At 54.2% G+C, this 17751-nt stretch overlaps 1 protein-coding gene across 11 annotated transcripts in view; it reads right to left on the reverse strand.

Annotated features, from left to right (window-relative positions):
- The window catches only part of ZC3H7B (zinc finger CCCH-type containing 7B), a 64272-nt gene that overhangs the window by 22951 nt on the left and 23570 nt on the right, over positions 1-17751 (reverse strand). For 7 of the 11 annotated variants that reach the window (XR_013398951.1, XR_013398950.1, XR_013398953.1 and 4 more), the window contains 6 exons: positions 16431-16464; positions 16110-16307; positions 14960-15118; positions 9557-9637; positions 8053-8109; positions 223-265 (listed from right to left, as the gene is read on the reverse strand). Coding sequence is in view for 6 of the 11 variants with exons in the window: in XM_077949472.1 (XP_077805598.1) it covers positions 223-265; positions 8053-8109; positions 9557-9637; positions 14960-15118; positions 16110-16307; positions 16431-16464 (572 nt within the window). In the remaining 5 variants the exon portion in view is untranslated. Of the gene's footprint in view, positions 1-222; positions 266-8052; positions 8110-9556; positions 9638-14959; positions 15119-16109; positions 16334-16430; positions 16465-17751 lie in introns of all 11 variants that reach the window. The other 4 variants (XR_013398954.1, XM_077949474.1, XM_077949473.1 and 1 more) reach the window with 3 other exon arrangements.

A 17751-nucleotide genomic window follows, 5' to 3' on the forward strand; every position in this document is an offset into this window, starting at 1 on the left:
TCCCCTCCCTGAGCAGGTCTGTGGCTCTCAACCCACTGTTTTCTCCCATGCCTCAGGGAGTATCAGGGTGGGGAACCCCTCAAAGGCCCTCTCGTCTACAGGGCTGGGATGGGGAGAGGACTTGACTCCCCTGACCTCTAAGGGACATCAGGGGTGGGGGGCTGAGTGCCCCCCAACCTGGGGCCTCAATTTCCACTTGTTCCCTCATATCAGGGACATTACCTGTTTCGATGTCATCTATGGACCCCAATCCATTAGAAGTTCCCTGTGGGGAGAGGGCCACAATGGCTCTGTGGCTGGGAAGGCCCCGATCCCGGCACCCAGGACCAGCCCCTCCCCACATGACTACGCTGTTGACCCAGCACCCAGGAGCACTTAGAGTGCCAGGGGAGATTAAAGCCCTCACATGCAGCTGGGCGCGGTGGTTCATGCCTGTAATCCTAGCACTTTGGGAGGCCGAGGTGGGCGGATCACCTGAGGTCAGAAATTTGAGACCAGCGTGGCCAACATGGTGAAACCTTATCTCTACTAAAAATACAAAAATTAGTCGGGCATGGTGGCAGGAGCCTGTAACCCCAGCTACTTGGGAGGCTGAGGCAGGAGAATGGTTTGAACCCAGGAGGCGGAGGTTGCAGTGAGCTGAGATCATGCCACTATACTCCAGCCTGGGCAACTCCGCCTCAAAAAAAAAAAAAAAAAAAAAAAAGGCAGGGCGTGGTGGCTCATGTCTGTAATCCCAGCACTTTGGGAGGCTGAGGCGGGCAGATCACCTGAGGTCGGGAGTTCAAGACCAGCCTGACCAATATGGAGAAACCCCGTCTCTACTAAAAATACAAAAGTAGCCGGGCGTGGTGGCACATGCCTGTAATCCCAGCTACTAGGGAGGCTGAGGCAGGAGAATCACTTGAACCCGGGAGGCAGAGGTTGTGGTGAGCCAAGATCGTGCCATTGCACTCCAGCCTGGGCAACAAGAGCGAAACTCCATCTCAAAAAAAAAAAAAAAACAGCCCTCACACGTGCTGGGTCCTCACCCCTGTGGTGCCCAGCAAGGGGCTGGATGGGCCAGGAGGTGGGGGCATGGGATCAGTGGAGTGCCACAGCTACCCCTCTAGGGAGGGGTGGTGAAGGGCAGGGAGGGAACCTTTGAGTCTTGGCTTCCACCTGCCACGGGGTGGGGTCCTCACCCTGGTGAAGGCGGCAAGGGTCATACCAAGCCCCCCATGCAGCACCACAGATGGCTTGCAGTTCAAAGACAAAAGTGCCCTCTCCCTGGGTCCCCAGGCTCTCGTCTCCCATGGTAGCCCCAGGTCCCCCAGGAAGCAGAGAAGGGGATGCAGCCCAGGTGGGATCCCACTGCCTTCCTGCTGGAAGGAAGCTGGGCCTGAGCAGGCTGGACAGCCTAGGCAAAGTTCCCCATCCACTCTGGGCCTGCTTCACTCACTGCTGGGGAAAGCTATCAGGATGAAATGACCTGCTATGTGTGAAAAGCTTAGAATAGGGCCTGGCACACAGGAAGTGCTTTGTAAGTGTTTTTTTTATTTGTTTGTTTGTTTTGAGACAGAGTCTCGCTCTGTTGCCCAGGTTGGAGTGCAGTGGCACGATCTTGGCTCACTGCAACCTCTACCCCCCGGGTTTAAGCAATTCTCCTGCCTCAGCCTCCCGAGTAGCTGGAATTACAGGAGCCCGTCACCACACCTGACTAACTAATTTTTTGCATTTTTGTTTTGTATTTTTATTTATTTATTTATTTTGAGATGGAGTTTTGCTCTTGTTGGCCAGGCTGGAGTGCAATGGTGCGATCTTGGCTCACCGAAACCTCCGCCTCCTGGGTTCAAGCAAATCTCCTGCCTCAGCCTCCTGAGGAGCTGGGATTACAGGCATGCAACACCATGCCTGGCTAATGTTTGTATTTTTAGTAGAGACGGGGTTTCTCCATGTTTGTCAGGCTGGTCTCAAACTCCCTACCTTAGGTGATCCATCTGCCTCAGCCTCCCAAAGTGCTGGGATTACAGGCGTGAGCCGCCGCACCCAGCCTTTTGTATTTTTAGTAGAGATGAGGTTTCGCCATGTTGTTCAGGCTGGTTTCAAACTCCTGAGCTCAGGCAATCCGCCTGCCTTGGCCTCCCAAAGTGCTGGGATTACAGGAGTGAGCCACCACACCCAACGTTTTTTTGTTGTTGTTGTTGAGACAGAGTCTTGCTCTGTCGCCCAGGCTGGAGTGCAGTGGCCGGATCTCAGCTCACTGCAAGTTCCACCTCCCGGGTTTACGCCATTCTCCTGCCTCAGCCTCCCAAGTAGCTGGGACTACAGGCGCCCACCACCTCGCCCGGCTAGTTTTTTGTATTTTTTTAGTAGAGACGGGGTTTCACTGTGTTAGCCAGGATGGTCTCGATCTCCTGACCTCGTGATCCGCCCGTCTCGGCCTCCCAAAGTGCTGGGATTACAGGCTTGAGCCATTGCGCCCGGCCCCAAGGTTTTTTTTTTTTTGGAGATGGAGTCTTGCTCAGTCACCCAGGCTGGAGTGCAATGGTGTGATCTCAGCTCACTACAACTTCCGCCTCCGACATTCATGTGATTCTCTAGTCTCGGCCTCCCAAGGCTGGGATTACAGGCACATGCCACCACGCCCAGCTAATTTTTGAACTTTTTTTTTTTTTGAGACAGAGTCTCGCTCTGTCGCCCAGGCTGGAGTACAGTGGCGCGATCTCGGCTCACTGCAAGCTCCGCCTCCCAGGTTCACGCCATTCTCCTGCCTCAGCCTCCTGAGTAGCTGGGACTACAGGCACCCACCACCATGCCTGGTTAATTTTTTGTATTTTTTACTAGAGATGGGGTTTCACCGTGTTAGCCAGGATGGTCTCAATCTCCTGATCTCGTGATCCGCCTGCCTCGGCCTCCCAGAGTGCTGGGATTACAGGCGTGAGCCACTGCACCCAGCCAATTTTTAAATTTTTTTTTTTTTTTTGAGACAGAGTCTGGCTCTGTTGCCCAGGCTGGAGTGCAGTGGCCGGATCTCAGCTCACTGCAAGCTCCGCCTCCTGAGCTTACACCATTCTCCTACCTCAGCCTCTGGAGTAGCTGGGACTACAGGCGCCCACCACGTCGCCCGGCTAGTTTTTTGTATTTTTTTTTTTAGTAGAGACGGGGTTTCACCGTGTTAGCCAGGATGGTCTCGATCTCCTGACCTCGTGATCCGCCCATCTCGGCCTCCCAAAGTGCTGGGATTACAGGCTTGAGCCACCGCGCCCAGCCAATTTTTGAATTTTTTAGTAGAGACAGGGTTTCAACATGTTGGCCAGGTTGATCTCAAACTCCTGACTTCAAATGATCCACCCGCCTCGGCCTCCCAATGTGCTGAGATTATAGACGTGAGCCACCATGCCTGGCCTGTGTTTATTAGATGCACAGCATAAGTTCCTGAGTCCCAGCTATCAGGAAACCGGCCTGAGCTGGTGTTTTATTCACCAGCTCCCACGCTCCGAAATTCAGGCCGTGGTGCATCCTTTCCTGTCCTGACAACCTCCCCTTTTTCTCTGAGTCCTTCACAGTCCAGCTGAAGTCCTGCTTCCCTGGTGAGGCCCTGGGGGGCCCCGCCCTCTCTGTGTCCCCATAGAGGGCCAGATGGAGGACCAGACTCCACCACTAGCCTTCTTTTCCCAGGACCAGCAGCCACAGGACCAGGAGCTAGCTTCATCGGGCATCCTGCCTCACGCCAGCCCAGGCCAGCATCTCACACCCACTGTGGGGTTTAGCCCTCGGTCCAGGCGCCCTGCGAGGTAGCATCCCATGGCATGGAAATGTCAGCCCAGAAAGTTGCCATGCACAGATCAGAGCAGGGCTGTCTGATCCAAGAGCCTGCCCTGAGTCTGTCCCCTGGAATTGTACACTCCCCCACCCACACCTGCACCAACACCCTGAACCTCCTTCCCACACCCGAGCCTGCCATGGAGCACATGGCAAATGTGTGCACTTCAGTCTCTGGAGTGTTTGCTCACCACAGATTGGCTGCCAAACCAAGGCCGCCATGCTGGATCACAGAGCTGCTATCCTCATGGTAAGTACATAAAGTTTTTTTGTTTTTTGTTTTTTTTTTTGAGACGGAGTCTCGCTCTGTCACCCAGGCTGGAGTGCAGTGGCGCGATCTCGGCTCACAGAACACTCCGCCTCCCGGGTTAGTACCATTCTCCTGCCTCAGCCTCCCGAGCAGCTGGGACTACAGGCGCCCGCCAGCACGCCCGGCTAATTTTTTTTTGTATTTTTAGTAGAGACGAGGTTTCATTGTGTTAGCCAGGATGGTCTCGATCTCCTGGCCTTGTGATCCGTCTGCCTCAGCCTCCCAAAGTGCTGGGATTACAGGCGTGAGCCACCGCGCCCGGCACATAAAATCTTTGAGGGAAAAGAGAGGTACCAGATGAACATCTCTTTTTTTTTTTTTTTTTTTTTGAGACGGAGTCTCGCTCTGTCACCCAGGCTGGAGTGCTGTGGCCGGATCTCAGCTCACTGCAAGCTCCGCCTCCCGGGTTCCCGCCATTCTCCTGCCTCAGCCTCCCGAGTAGCCGGGACTACAGGCGCCCGCCACCTCGCCCGGCTAGTTTTTTTTTGTATTTTTTAGTAGAGACGGGGTTTCACCGTGTTAGCCAGGATGGTCTCGATCTCCTGACCTCGTGATCCGCCCGTCTCGGCCTCCCAAAGTGCTGGGATTACAGGCTTGAGCCACCGCGCCCGGCCCAGATGAACATCTCTAGGGAAAGCGGTGATTCTCCCTGCTAGGTCCTGCCCATGGCTCCCAGGCCATACAGGACAAAGTCACCTTCTCAGCCCTCCTGCCCATGCCATCAACTCAGCCTGCCAGGCTCACTCTTCCTGCCCTTCTGCATGGCACTCCTTCTGGTGACATCCGTTTAGCAACAAAGGTCTATGGAGCTCTATCTCTCCTGCAGACGCCCTGCTGGGGGCTTTCACACTGACCCATTGTAATTCTGCAACCTCCACAAAAATGGCAGGTACTGGACCCCTGTGAAAGAGAAGGAAGCTAAGGCTCTGAGAGGTGGAGTGGCCTGCGTAGATAAGGAGCAGGCTCAGGATCTGAGCCAAAGCACGTCCCACTGCAGAGCCCAGGCTCTTCTGAGCCCCATGGGAGGAACTGGTCTTGTGGTCTGGGGTGTCTGTCTCTCCTGCTGCTTAGCCTTTGCGCAGGCTGTGTCCCTGGTCATGAGTGCCGTTTCCCCCCTCTCCAGCTCTCCCTTCCTCTTAGTCTTGCTTCCCTGGCTCGCTGAAGCCCTCTCCCACCAAGGCTGCCTTGGGCTCTCTGTTCCTGGAACTCACAGCCCTCCTTGCATCTTGCTCCCCACACTGCCAGAGGCAGCTCTTGCACAGACTCTGTCTTGCAGGGCCTCTGCCTGGCTCCTAGGTCATAAGCAGCTCCCTGAGGGCATAGCCTGGACCATCCCCACTTCCAGGTGCACATGTGGAATGACCAGCCGGCTGAACGAATACGGTGCTCATGGTGGAGAACCTACAAGGACCCCTGCAGCCTGCATTTACCTGTGTCTGTGCACAACTGACAGAAGGCCAGGGGCTCTGGCTGGGACACCACCTTGCCCTCATGTGTCCTAGGGCCACTCCGTGTGTGCACGTGCACATGTGTGTACCATGTTGGGCAAACTGAGTTCATGAGGCAGGGTCTGAACTGGTCCTCTCCACTCTGGGCTTCTTAGAGCCCTCCCGAACCATGCCCCACCTGACCTCTATGAACGTGCAGGAGGAGCCCAGAAAGATTGCAGGGATGGGTGAACGGCCTGGCTGGGACCGGGAGTACCTGGTGCCAGGTATGGCGCCATCCGTGGTCATCTGGCTGCAGACTGAGCAGGGCTTTGAGGCCTGGCCCTGGAGAGCTGGGCATTCAGCCCATATTTGCTGTGGCCCCCTGGCCACAGTCATCAGTCATTCAACAAATATCTTTTGAGCATCTGCTGTGCCTGCCCAGCCCCAGCTCTGCTTGCTGTGATGAGAAGCTACCTCAGTGCTCTATTCCCAGTGTCTGAACTGACACTGGGTACAAAGCAGTACTCAATAAACACCTTCTGAATCAATGAATAGAATTAATGCTGCCTCCCTTCAATGCCTTCCCAATGCTAAGACTGAGCTTCTCACCAGGGGCCAAGCGGTCTGGCTTATATCTCCTGTTCCAGGACCCCCAGGGGGCTGCCTGCCTTGGCGTTGGTTCCTCCCACACTCTGAGCTCCTCCAGGCCTCAGGGTCTTTGTAAACACCTTCCCCCGGTCTGGAATGCTGTTTCACCTGCACACCTGCCCCTAACTCTTCAACCTTCCGGTCTCAGCTTAAATGGCACTAAATCCTGTCTAAATCAGGCCTCCCAGTTGCAATGGCTCAGGTCTCCCCACACTCTGCCTTCAGAGTCTTCATCACGGTTTGTAACCAGAAATGATCTGGCTAATGTCCTAATGTCCATCCTGGACTGTGAGCTCTTTGAAGGCAGGGAACAGATTTGTTTTGTTCATCACGTACCCAACTCCAAGCTCAGTGCTTGGCCCATACTGGGTAAACTTAGACAAATCACTTCTCATTCATTTAGTGTTTCCTCTTTGGAGCACCTGGTATGTGCCAGGCCTAATAATTTCTTTTGTTTTTGAGATGGAGTCTTGTTCTGTCTCTCAGGCTGGAGTGTAATGGCGTGATCTCGGCTTACTGCAAACTGAGCCTCCTGGGTTCAAGTGATTCTCCTGCCTCATCCTCCCAAGTAGCTGGAACTACAGGTGCACGCCACCACGCCCAGCTAATTTTTGTATTTTTAGTTGAGATAGGGTTTCACCATATTGGCCAGGCTGGTCTTTAACTCCCGAAATTAACTGATCACCCACCTCAGCCTCCCAAAGTGCTGGGATTACAGGCATGAGCCACTGTGCCTGGCACACATACCGTGAGTGCTACAAAGGCAGATCATCACCTGCCTCCTTTGCAGGCTGGGAGGCCCCTGAGGGCAAGGACGCAGCTCTCTCAGGCCCAGGGCCAAGAGTGTTTTGTGGGCCTCCTTGTGGAATGAATGAAAGAAAGTGCTGCAAAGCTCTGGAGGAGGGAGGCCTGCTGCTACCTCGCTGTATGACACTGGCCTTGTCCCCGCCCCACTCTGTGCCTCAGTTTCCCTTAACGTACAAGGTGGCAGGACCTCGGGTTCCATCAGTGCTCTTATAGCCCATCCCTCACTTTCCAGAAAGCCTCGAAGTCTACCTGAGCAGCTCCTGTGTGGTGAGTGGAGGGCAGGGGTCTTAGTCATGTGCCAGGCCCTGCCCCAACTCCCGGGATGAGCCAGGCCTGATGGGGGCGCACAAGTGTCTTGGCCCTTAGGAGGAGTCCCTAGCTCGGGACAGCACAGCAGCTCTCCGCCGTGACTGCCCACTTCATTTCCTGCTGGGTCCCATGTGCCGGGTGATCAAGCACTTTCCTCCCTTGTTTCTGTTGAGGGATGGTCCGCATTTCAGAACGTGGACTCTGAAGGACCTGCCCAAGGCTGCAGGGCCCAGATGGGCTCTTCCTTGTCAGAATCCTCAGTCTCAGCTGCCCCTCCCCAGCAGAGTCACCGAGCCAGGGAGAGCAGGATGGGTGTCAGCAGGGGCATGCCCTTGAGCTGGGCTTTGAAAAGCAAAGAGCTAGAGAAAGGCAGGGTGGGGAAGAGGAAGACATTCGAGGCCCAGGGGACTGAACCTGCAGAAAGGCTGGTGAGAAAAAAAGCAACACAGCAGGAAATGTGGGGCAGGAGGCAGAAGGAAGGCACGTGGGACCAGGTGCCCAGACTGTGTCCTGGCCAGGGTCCATGAGTAAGGCTGCCCCCAGTGGCTCCCTGGCAATGACCCCTTCCTGCCAACAGCAGCCATGGCCTGTCCCCACACCCTGCCCCCGTGGTCATGGGAAGCACCTCCTGGGGAGGCGGAGGCCCCTGGACCTGCTGCCTGAGGTCATTTATACCCAGAGAGAGTGAATCCAAACCTCTTGTAATGGATAAATCAAGACAGGTTGGCTCAGCCCCAATCCTACCTGGTCTGCCACGCCAGCCGCAGTGCCATTACTGAGCAGAGAAAAGGTTTCCAATTCCTGCCAGAGATTGGAGAGAGGTGGGCAGAGGTAAAGATTCTGAAAAGATGCTCAAGGTCCCCTTAGCCGGGGCAGGAAAGAAGCCCTGACACAGGCAGCTGGGGTCTGCAGTGTCCCCTGAGAGTCCCTGTCCCCAGGCCTGCCGGAAATCACCTGCTCTGTCTCTCTGGGTCAGATTCTGGGGTTTTCTTCCTCCAACCTTGACCTGGGCAGAGGATCTCCCTGCACACCTCTGCTGTGTGTCACGCACCATGCTAGACACCGTCTCCAACATTCTATCTTTTTAAAATATTTTTCTGAGACAGAATCTCACTTTGTCCCATAGGCTGGAGTGCAGGGGTGTGATCTCGGCTCCCTGCAGCCTTGACCTCTGGGGTTCATGTGATCCTCCCACCTCAGTCTCCCAAGTAGCTGAGACTACAGGCGCGCACCACCACACCAGGCTAATTTTTGTACTTTTTGGAGAGATACGGTTTTGCCATGTTGCCCAGGTTGGTCTTGAACTCCTGAGCTCAAGCAAACTGCCTACCTCAGCCTCCCAAAGTACTATGATTATAGGCATGAACCACTGCGCCCGGCCCGTTCTCTCTCTGTTTTTTTTTTTGAGACGAAGTTTCACTCTTGTTGCCCAGGCTGGAGTGTAATGGCGCGATCTCAGCTCACTGCAACCTCTGCCTCCCAGGTTCAAGTGATTCTCCTGCCTCAGCCTCCTGGGTAGCTGGGATTACAGGCATGCGCCACCACACCTGGTTAATTTTTGTATTTTTAGTAGAGATGGGGTTTCTCCATATTGATCAGGCTGGTCTCGAACTCCTGACCTCAGGTGATCTGCCCGTCTCGACCTCCCAAAGTGCTGGGATTACAGGCGTGAGGCACCGCACCCGGCCCATCCATTCTCTCTTTTTAATCCTCCCATGAGCCCTCTGGGGTGGGCATAAATTATCTCCATCCTCCGGATGAGGAAACCAAGGTGGAAAGAGATGAACTAACTTGCTCAAGGTCACAGCAGAGACTCGAGTCACGAGCTTTCCCATGTGCAGCCTCCTGGCCCTTGGCAGGTGCCAGATGAATCTGTGTGGATCTGAACCAGCCAAACGGATACCGACACTTCAAATTTGCACCATATGGGGGTTATTTTAGAACATAATGCTGAAGGACGCCAGTGTCAACTCAGGCCACCTCCAGGTGATTAAAGTCAGCCAGCGCAGGGAGGGAGTGGTTTTCAACAGCTGGAGTCTAAGGTGAGCTAGAAGCGGTGGCCGCTATCTCCTTTTCTGAAAGGTTCCGGGGCTTTCAGCCAACAGACAAGGAAGATCACCTGCTGTCGCTCCCCTCTGTCCTAACCTGGCCCTGGCCACCCTCACCCACCTTCTCCACGGTGCCTGGTCCCTCGCTTCAGACCTCCTCACATCCACACCGACCCTCCCAGGGTCCCGAGCCCACCTACCTGGGGCCTCTTATATGCCTTGCGAACTCGCAACCCCAGTTTCTGGGCCAGCTCTTGACCAAGCTGAGTCACGCTTTCATCCTGCAGAGGACAAGACACAGGGTGGTGGGTCAGTCTGCCCGGGCTCACAAAGCCGTGCTCCTGGACACCTGTGCAGCCCTACGGGGGGAGGTCATGGTCACCCCATGTTACAGATGAGAAAGTGAGGCCCCAGGAGGTGACCCTGGCTTGTCCAAGTCACACAGCTAATGAGTGGTGGCACCAGGACCACCACCCCATGCTTCTGTTTTTCCTTTTATTTGGGGGTAGAAAATGAATCATTTTGTTTTTATTTTAATATAGTCTTTTTATTTCTAAAATTTAGCAAGTGAATGTCACTGTAGAAGGGAAGAATGTTACAGGGAGAGCAAGTGCTCCCTGGGTCTCCCCCTTCTCCCCAGGTCTTTCCAGGAGGGAATCACACTCTGCTGGGCTGATGTGTTTCCTTAGCGCTCTTTTCTAGGAATGAATGCAGACCTATAAAGAATGCTGAGTTCTGGCCGGGCACGGTGGCTCACGCCTGTAATCCCAGCACTTTGGGAGGCTGAGGTGGGCAGATCACCTGAGGTCAGGAGTTCGAGACCAGCCTGGCCAACATGGTGAAACCCCGTCTCTACTAAAAATAGAAAAATTAGCTGGGCATGGTGGTGGATGCCTGTAATCCCAGCTACTCAGGAGGTTGAGGCAGGAGAATCACTTGAACTCAAGAGGCAGTGGTTGCAGTGAGCTGAGATTGCGCCACTGTACTCCAGCCTGGACGACAGAGCAATACCCTGTCTCAAAAAAAAAAAAAAAAAAAAACTTAGTTTTGTTTTGCGGGGATTTGGGGATTGTCTCTTTCTTTTTTGTTTTGTTTTTTTGAGATGGAGTCTTGCTCTGTCCCCCAGGCTGGAATGCAGTGGTGTGATCTCAGCTCACTACAGCCTTTGCCTCCTGGGTTCAAGAGATTCTCCTGCCTCAGCCTTCCATGTAGCTGGGATTACAGGCATGTGCCACCATGCCCAGTTAATTTTTTTTTTTTTTTGTATTTTAGTAGAGATGGGGTTTCACCATGTTGGCCAGGCTGGTCTTGAACTCCTGACCTCAAGTGATCCACCTGCCTCGGCCTCCCAAAGTGTTGGGATTACAGGCTTGAGCCACTGTGCCTGGCTGTCTCTTTCTTTTTTTAAACAGGAATGAGGTCACATTATATAGTTCTACAACTTGTTTCTAAAACCAAACAACGTCCTGCAACCCTCAGCAAGTGAGGATACATAGATGAGGCACAGGGTTGTAAGGCCCAAAGGAGCCAGGGCGTGGAAAGCTTGCAACAGTGCCTGGACCACACTTAGTGACCACTGGACAGCAACCATCCTTCCTTCCCTTCCCAGGCTGTAATACAGAACATGCACTACGTGCCAAGCATGAGTGAGGGGCAAAGGATACCCCAGCGAACAGGGCAGATGGGCCCAGGCCTCATGGAGATTCCAATCCAAAGGGGGAGATCAGTCAGTGAACAAAGAAACAGGTGGCTACAAACTGGGGTCCAGGCACAAAGGGGCAAGGAAGGCACTGACATCTGGGCATGTGTCTACCTCCGACCTCACTGACAAGCTCCTGGAGGCCAGGGCCTGGGTTGGAGTCATCTGTGGTCTCCCAGCATGGAGCAGGGGCTCGGTCAGTGTTTGCCCAACAAAGATTGGGAAAAGAGAGAGTTCCCTCAAGCAGAGCCGGGAGCCCTTAGTTACTTTCGCCTGGCCATTTACTAACCCTAACTGGGTCCCGGTTCCTTTCTATCCCCTGTGGTGGGGATGAAAGCTGCTTTGTCCTCCTCATGAGTAAGTACCAGTGAGACCTGGGTGTGGATCTATTGTGGACATTCTAAAATGCTATATGGATCAGGGGACTATGGTCATACAGAAAGGCTGTTTTTTGTTTTTTTTTTTTAATAGACAAGCTCTTGCTTTGCCAAACTCAGGTCGAAGTGCAATGGCGCAATCACAGCTCACTGCAACCTCCACCTCCTGGGCTCAAGCGATCCTCCCACCTCAGCCTCCTGAGTAGCTGAGATCTCAGGTGCATGCTGTCATGCCCAGCTAATTTTTTAAAAATTTTTTTGTAGAAACGGGGTCTTGCTATGTTGCTCAGGCTGGTTGCAAACTCCTGAGCTCAAGTGATCCTCCCACCTTGGCCTCCCACAGTGCTGAGATTACAGGCATGAGCCACTGTGTCTGGCCAAGAAAGATTCTTAATTGTGAACTAAACAGAATTAGAGAAACAAGAATAATAAACAATAAGCATGATAACACAAATGTGTTCTTTTTTTTTTTTTTTTTTTGAGACGGAGTCTCGCTCTGTCGCCCAGGCTGGAGTGCAGTGGCCGGATCTCGGCTCACTGCAAGCTCCGCCTCCCGGGTTCCCGCCATTCTCCCGCCTCAGCCTCCGGAGTAGCTGGGACTACAGGCGCCCGCCACCACGCCCGGCTAATTTTTTTTTGTATTTTTTAGTAGAGACGGGGTTTCACCGTGTTAGCCAGGATAGTCTCGAGCTCCTGACCTCGTGATCCGCCCGTCTCGGCCTCCCAAAGTGCTGGGATTACAGGCTTGAGCCACCGCGCCCGGCATCACAAACGTGTTCTGAACACTTACTGTGTCTGGCCATTGTGCTAACTGCCCTATACGATTTTCATATTCTATCCTTGGCACAGCCCTAGGATGCACGGTCATCACCCCATTTTACAGGGGTGCAAACCAAGGCTTAGAAAAGCTAAGCCATGGCCAAGGTCACATAACTAGTAGGTGACAGACCCAAGATTAGAACCCAAACCCAGGCCAGCTCTCTAGCATCAACATCCTTGACCACTGTGCACACTGCCTGTCCTCTGCTCTGCCCACCCAAATCCTTCTTGCCACCTTCTGCCCTACTCAATCCAGGGAGCCTTCCAGGATTCTGGTCACTCTTTTCCTTTCCACCCTTCCTGGGTAGCATTTACCCTTCCCCAACTTCTTTCACATCCATTATTTCAGGGATAAAGTAGGAAGGGGATCGTATAGATGTGGAACTGATGTGCAGAGATGGGAAGTGCTTCTTCACACTCATGCTGAGAGTCGCAGGTGGAGCCAGGTTTAGACCCCAGCTGCTTTCATTTGTCTCCAGTGGGCTGTGGGACCCTGTGGGGCACAGATCTGTGGTCCAGGGCCACCTCACAGGCTCTCTATTCATAATTTCTCATTGTTTCTTCCCCACCTAGTGACAGCTATGACAGCAAGACCTCAGCTTTATTTATTTATTTATTTATTTTATTTATTGAGACAGAGTCTCACTCTGCTGCCCAAGCTGGAGTGCAGTGGCGTGATCTCAGCTCAATGCAATCTCCATCTCCTGTGTTCAAGCAATTCTCCTGCCTCAGCCTCCCGAGTAGCTGGGACCATAGGTGTGCACCACCATGCCTGTGTAACTTTTTTTTTTTTTTTTTTTTGAGACGGAGTCTTGCTCTGTCGCCCGGGCTGGAGTGCAGTGGCCGGATCTCAGCTCACTGCAAGCTCCGCCTCCTGGGTTTATGCCATTCTCCTGCCTCAGCCTCCCAAGTAGCTGGGACTACAGGCGCCCGCCACCTCGCCCGGCTAGTTTTTTATATTTTTTAGTAGAGACGGGGTTTCACGGTGTTAGCCAGGATGGTCTCGATCTCCTGACCTCGTGATCCGCCCGTCTCGGCCTCCCAAAGTGCTGGGATTACAGGCTTGAGCCACCGCGCCCGGCCGTAACTTTTTTTTTTGAGACGGAGTCTCACTCGGTCGCCAGGCTGGAGTGCAGTGTCACGATCACGGCTCACTGCAACCTCCGCCTCCCAGCTTCAAGCGATTCTCCTGCCTCAGCCTCCTGAGTAGCTGGGACTACAGGTACACGCCACGGCGCCTGGCTAACTTTTATATTTTTAGTAGAGACAGGGTTTCACCACGTTGGCCAGGATGGTCTCAATCTCTTGACCTCGTGATCTGCCCACCTCGGCCTCCCAAAGTGCTGGGATTACAGGCATGAGGCACTGCACCTGGCCGAGGTCACCCTTTTACTCCTCATGTCAGTTATGTGCTCCTTCAGTGCAGAGGTTAAAAGCACTGACTCTAGAATCAGACTGCCTGGGTTCAAGTCTCAGCTCTGCCACCTACTGGCTGTTATGATCTTGGGTAAGTCAGTTTTGTCTTTTCTTTTGTTTTGTTTGAGGTAGAGTCTTGTTCTGTTGTCCAGGCTGGAGTGCAGTGGCGCAATCTCAGCTCACTACAACCTCTGCCTCCTGGGTTCACACCATTCTCCTGCTTCAGCCTCCCGAGTAGCTGGGATTACAGGTGCCCGCCATCACATCTGGCTACTTTTGTATTTTTAGTAGAGACGGGGTTTCACCATGTTACCCAGGCTGATCTCAAACTCCTGACCTCGTGATCCACCCGCTTCAGCCTTCCAAAGTGCCGAGATTACAGGTGTGAGCCACCATGCCTGGGCTTTTTTTTTTTTTTTTTTTTTTTTGTTTCCTTGAGATGGAGTCTCGCTCTGTTGCTCAGGCTGGAGTGCAGTGGTGCGATCTCGGCTCACTGCAACTTCTGCCTCCCGGGTTCAAGCGATTCTCCTGCCTCAGCCTCCCAAGTAGCTGGGATTACAGGTGTGCATCACCACACCCGGCTAATTTTTGTATTTTTAGTAGAGATGGGGTTTCGCCATGTTGGTGAGGCTGGTCTCAAACTCCTGACCTCGGGTGATCCATGCACCTCAGCCCCTCAAAGTGCTGGGATTACAGGCATGAGCCACCGTGCCTTGCCTTTTTTTTTTTTTTTTTTGAGATGTAGTCTCACTCTGTCACCCGAGCTGAAGTGCAGTGGCACAATCTCAGCTCACTGCAATATCCGCCTCCTAGGTTCAAGCAATTCTCCTGCCTCAGCCTCCCGAGTAGCTGGGATTACAGGCGCATGCCACCATGCCCGGCTAAATTTTGTATTTTTAGTAGAGATGGGGTTTTGCGATGTTGGCTAGGCTGGTCTCGAACTCCTGACCTCAGGTGATTCACCTGCCTCAGCCTTCCAAAGTGCTGAGACTACAGGCGTGAGCCACTGTGTCTGGCCCCATCTTTAAAATGAGGATAATCACAGTATCTGCCTCTTAGGGTTATTGCCAGGATTAGGTGAGTTAATACACACAACGTATCCTAACAGTGCCTGGCACCCACTCAGCGCTCAGAGAATGGGAGCTAGTGTTAACGTCAGGATCTGCAAGTCCGTATCACAGGGGAGGAAGCTGAGACACAGAAGGATGTGATGGCTGGGCCCGAGTGAGGGCCAGAAGGTTAGAAGCCTGGCCTCTGAGCAGGCACCGGCGTGGCTGCAGAGCCACACTCACGTGGGGCAGGGCGAGGGAACACCGGCTGCTGCACTCGTAGGCCTCCTTGTGGCGTCCCAGTTCATTGAGAGCGCGTGCCTTGCGGAACAATGCCCGGATACTCTCGCTGTCCAGGCCTAGTGCCTTCTCGCTGTCCTCTAGCGCTTTCTCATACAGGCCCTGCCGGAGAGGAGCAGGTGGTCACTGGTCAACACCTATTACTCTCCCTCCCCCAGGCCTCCTGCCCCTGCCTAGGAATGAACACCAGCTTCTCTTCTTGGCAGAGAGAGAGGAGCTGAAGTCTTGGGTCAGGGACAGGGCTCGAGGCTCCAGGAGAGAAGGAAGCACTCTGGTGTCCAGCCTCTGATCAAGGGTGTCTGTGTGTCTAGCTGATGGGGCTGCAGTGGGCTTGGGCGGGACACTGCAGGGAAGGGCCTGAAGATCTACAACCACCAGCCTGGTCATTCAAACAAGTCTATATCCATCTCTGCCTTTGGTTCAGAACATGATGGGCTGAGAGTAACAATGGCATCTCTAAGAGGCAGTGAGACCATGAAGGCAGCTCTGTGCGCAGAGTGTGTACAAGGGTTAACCCTGAGGCATCCAGGAGCCATTTATCCAGAAGAGTCTGCTGGATGGCAGAGGTGTCACGGGGTCCTCTAGAGAGCCTGCAGCAGAGCCTCCCACAGGATCTCATGAACCTGAGTCAGTGGGTGCACAGGACAAGGAAGAGGAGGAGGCTGCAGCTCTAAGGAGGAGAGGAGGGGGAGGAGGAAGGCACTGAAGTCTGTAAAGAAACAGTGACGAGGCTGAGGCTATGGAAAGAACAGTGGGGCCGGGAAGGAGGAGCGGGAGGAGTCAGACTCCCACCAAGGCCCAGGGTCACCCCAAGATTCTAACTTACTTCATCTGGGGTAGGGCTAGGGCATCAGTATCATTTAAAAAAAAAAACTTTTTATTGTGCATCGTACTTTTAAAAGCTCTCCAGCTGAGCATGTTGTACAGTTGAGATTGAGAGCCACCAGGACAATGAGATTCTGAACGTAGGCTGGGAGGAGGCTGGCCCTGGTCTACAGGCTCACTGGGGTATGGGCCTGGCTCCACTGGGCATCCAGAGGGACGTGGTGATCAGGACAGCGGAGGAGGAAAGAAAGGAGGGTGCCAGGCTCACCATGGTGAAGTAGCAGGCGGCCCTATTGACATGCAGCTTGCACAGCAGCTCCCGGGGCAGGGCCACCTGGTCAGAGGCAGCGTAGTCGGCCACGTTCAGCCCTTCCATGTACTGCACCAGAGCTTGCTTATAGTCCTTCTCCCGGAACAGATCATTGCCCTCAGCAAACAGATTCTGCACCAGCTTGAGCAGAAAGGCCTGTTGGGGGCAAAGTGTGTAGGGGGCTCATGACCTCTGGCCCCAGCTCGGGCACCCGGCCCAAGCCTCTCCCCTGCACATCTCCACCCTTCCCTTTTGCTCAGCCTGACAGCTGACACTCACCTCATACTCTTCTTGCTTTAGGGGTAGTGTCGACCTAGTAGGAAAAGAGAACATGAGGTCTCAGTGAGCCCAGCGGTCCCAGCTTCACGGAGGTTACTCCTCTAACTCAGACCTCAGCCATCACCTTGTGGACTAGGGTGAACAGACAGCGGTTTTCTTCCCCTAAATCATTACCATGCAGGACTTCCAGTTCTGATGAAAGGACCTGCATGTTTCTTGGGGCCAGACAGCCAGGTTTTCCAAGGTACAGGTGCTGAGAAAGAGCAGACTGACCCCAGCCCCACCTCCAGCCTGGCCCGAGCTCCAGCCCCACTTCCAGCCACAGCCCCAGCTCCAGCCCCAACCCAGCCAGCCCCAGCCCCAAGCCAGTCCTAGCTCAGCCCAGTTCCAACTCTACCTCTGGCCCTCGACCCAGCCCTAGCCCCTGCTGCTGAAAAAACAAGCCCTCTCCTAAAGGCAAGCAGGCATTCCAAGCCCTTTCTCAGTTACATGAGGGGAAGGAGGGAGGAGCCACACTGGGCCTAGGAGGCCCCCAGGACTGGAAAAGGACAAGAAGAGGAAAATCAGACTCGGGCCAAGGCAGAGCAGGGGAAGGCTCCAGCTGCAGCTCAAGGGCAGGAGGAGAGGATGGTGCAGGGGCTGCTGTAGCAGGAGTGGCAGGGACAGAAGCGGGCAGGAAAAGGCAGGAAGCATGAGCGTCGTCAGGGAATTAACACCTAGCATAGGCCTTGGGAAGGACCACACCCCATCAAACCCAAGAGCATAGGCCCACAGACACTCAGTCCCCTACCCTGTCCACTCCCACGTAACACACGCCCCCGCCAATGCCAGGTCTTCACTGAGCCTGTGAGCCCCTCACGCTGGACTCAACAAATCATTCTAGGTGGGGTCTGGGCGCCTGCTCCCTCCTATGGCTAATACGCCCTCAGTATGAAAGAGGGCATCAGCCGAGGAGAACTGAGGTTCATCTCTCCGATGGGCTTGATGGCCAGGCTGGAAGGGAAGCTGGGCTTTGTCTCCCAGCCCCTCATTCCACAGAGGGAAAAACAGACACTTAGAGTGGTGCAGGGACTTGCCCAAGGCTGCTCGGCAGGAAGGCATTGGAGGCAGGGCTGGGGGGATCTTTCCGTTGCCTGGAAATGCCGCCAGCACCTGGGCAGGAAAGAGCGGCCTAGGCCAGTGCGTGAAAGGTGGGCAGAGGCACAACACTGGGAAGGCTGTGTGTGCACGTATGTGTGGAGTGTTCCCAGTTGTGACATCGGGGCTCACCAGCCCGCCTCTCACTTGCCTCCCCACTGTCTGGGCCGCAGCCCTGCCATCC

This window comes from Macaca mulatta, chromosome 10 (genome assembly GCF_049350105.2).
Source record: "Macaca mulatta isolate MMU2019108-1 chromosome 10, T2T-MMU8v2.0, whole genome shotgun sequence".
NCBI lineage: Eukaryota > Metazoa > Chordata > Mammalia > Primates > Cercopithecidae > Macaca > Macaca mulatta.